This window comes from Leguminivora glycinivorella, chromosome Z (assembly GCF_023078275.1).
Source record: "Leguminivora glycinivorella isolate SPB_JAAS2020 chromosome Z, LegGlyc_1.1, whole genome shotgun sequence".
In the NCBI taxonomy this organism is placed as follows: Eukaryota; Metazoa; Arthropoda; class Insecta; order Lepidoptera; family Tortricidae; genus Leguminivora; species Leguminivora glycinivorella.
Genome location: NC_062998.1, coordinates 39,240,418 through 39,241,414, shown reverse-complemented (window position 1 = coordinate 39,241,414; position 997 = coordinate 39,240,418). Strand labels below are relative to the sequence as shown.

At 38.7% G+C, this 997-nt stretch overlaps 1 protein-coding gene across 1 annotated transcript; it reads left to right on the top strand.

Annotated features, from left to right (window-relative positions):
- Positions 1 to 313: 313 nt before the first annotated feature.
- On the top strand, positions 314 to 997 carry LOC125241966. Its single transcript, XM_048150685.1, has 2 exons — positions 314 to 517; positions 647 to 997. Exons 1-2 carry the CDS (start codon positions 460 to 462, stop codon positions 934 to 936), a joined length of 348 nt encoding a protein of 115 aa, XP_048006642.1. The 5' UTR covers positions 314 to 459; the 3' UTR covers positions 937 to 997.

Genomic DNA, 997 nt, shown 5'->3' with positions numbered 1-997 from the left:
AGGCTTCCATTCCTTGCACGCAAAAGAATTATTTAGTGACCGATAACTTAGCTTTCTTTGCTATTGCTAACTAGTACGTACGTTGTGTTTGTTACGTTGCTATTTATTGAATTTTGTTACCGTTGTTTTAAGTTTGATACGAGTATTGTCATGCCTGAATACACTAACGAAGAGTACGCTGATATGCTGATGGAATATGGCAAAGCCGATGGTGTTGCTCGGAAAGCTCAAAGGATCTAACAAGCGAAATTTCCAAATCGAAGATTACCCCACCACACCACATTTTCGGTGACTTATCGACGTTTGAGGGAGACTGAAAACTTAAATTTTTAAAAACCTCGAGTTAATGTGAGACAACATAATGTAGTAGTCGACGAAGAAATACTTCAAGCTTTTGAAGATAATCCAACTACAAGCATTCGCGTCGCTGCTCGTGCACTTAACGTAACGATTTGGAAAATGTGGTCGGTTCTTCGGGCTAATGACAAACATGCTTTTCATTACACTCCGGTCCAAGGTAAGGAATGTTTGATTCTAACCGCTTTGTACTTTAAATAATAAGTGACATAATGGAGAGGCAATGGAATAAAAGTTCGTTATTAAATGAAATTGCCACAGTCTTCAATTTTAGTTTTTTTTGTTAAAGGTCTCCAAGAAGGTGATCCCGCTAGACGGTTCGAATTCTTTAAATTTTTGATGCACACCGACGTCGATGACATCCAGTTTTTACAACGAATTTTATGGACGGATGAATCCTGTTTTAATCGAGAAGGAATAACTAATCTGCATAATTTGCATCATTGGGCATCTAAAGATCAAAATCCTCACGTAAAAAGACCGACTAGTTTTCAACAAAAATTTAGTGTCAATGTTTGGGCTGGCGTGATAGGGAGACGTCTCATCGGATCGGACCACACTACTTACCAGCTCGACTAAGTGGGCCTGTTTACTTAGAATTCTTAGAATCTGTATTGCCGGAGCTATTAGACGATGAAGT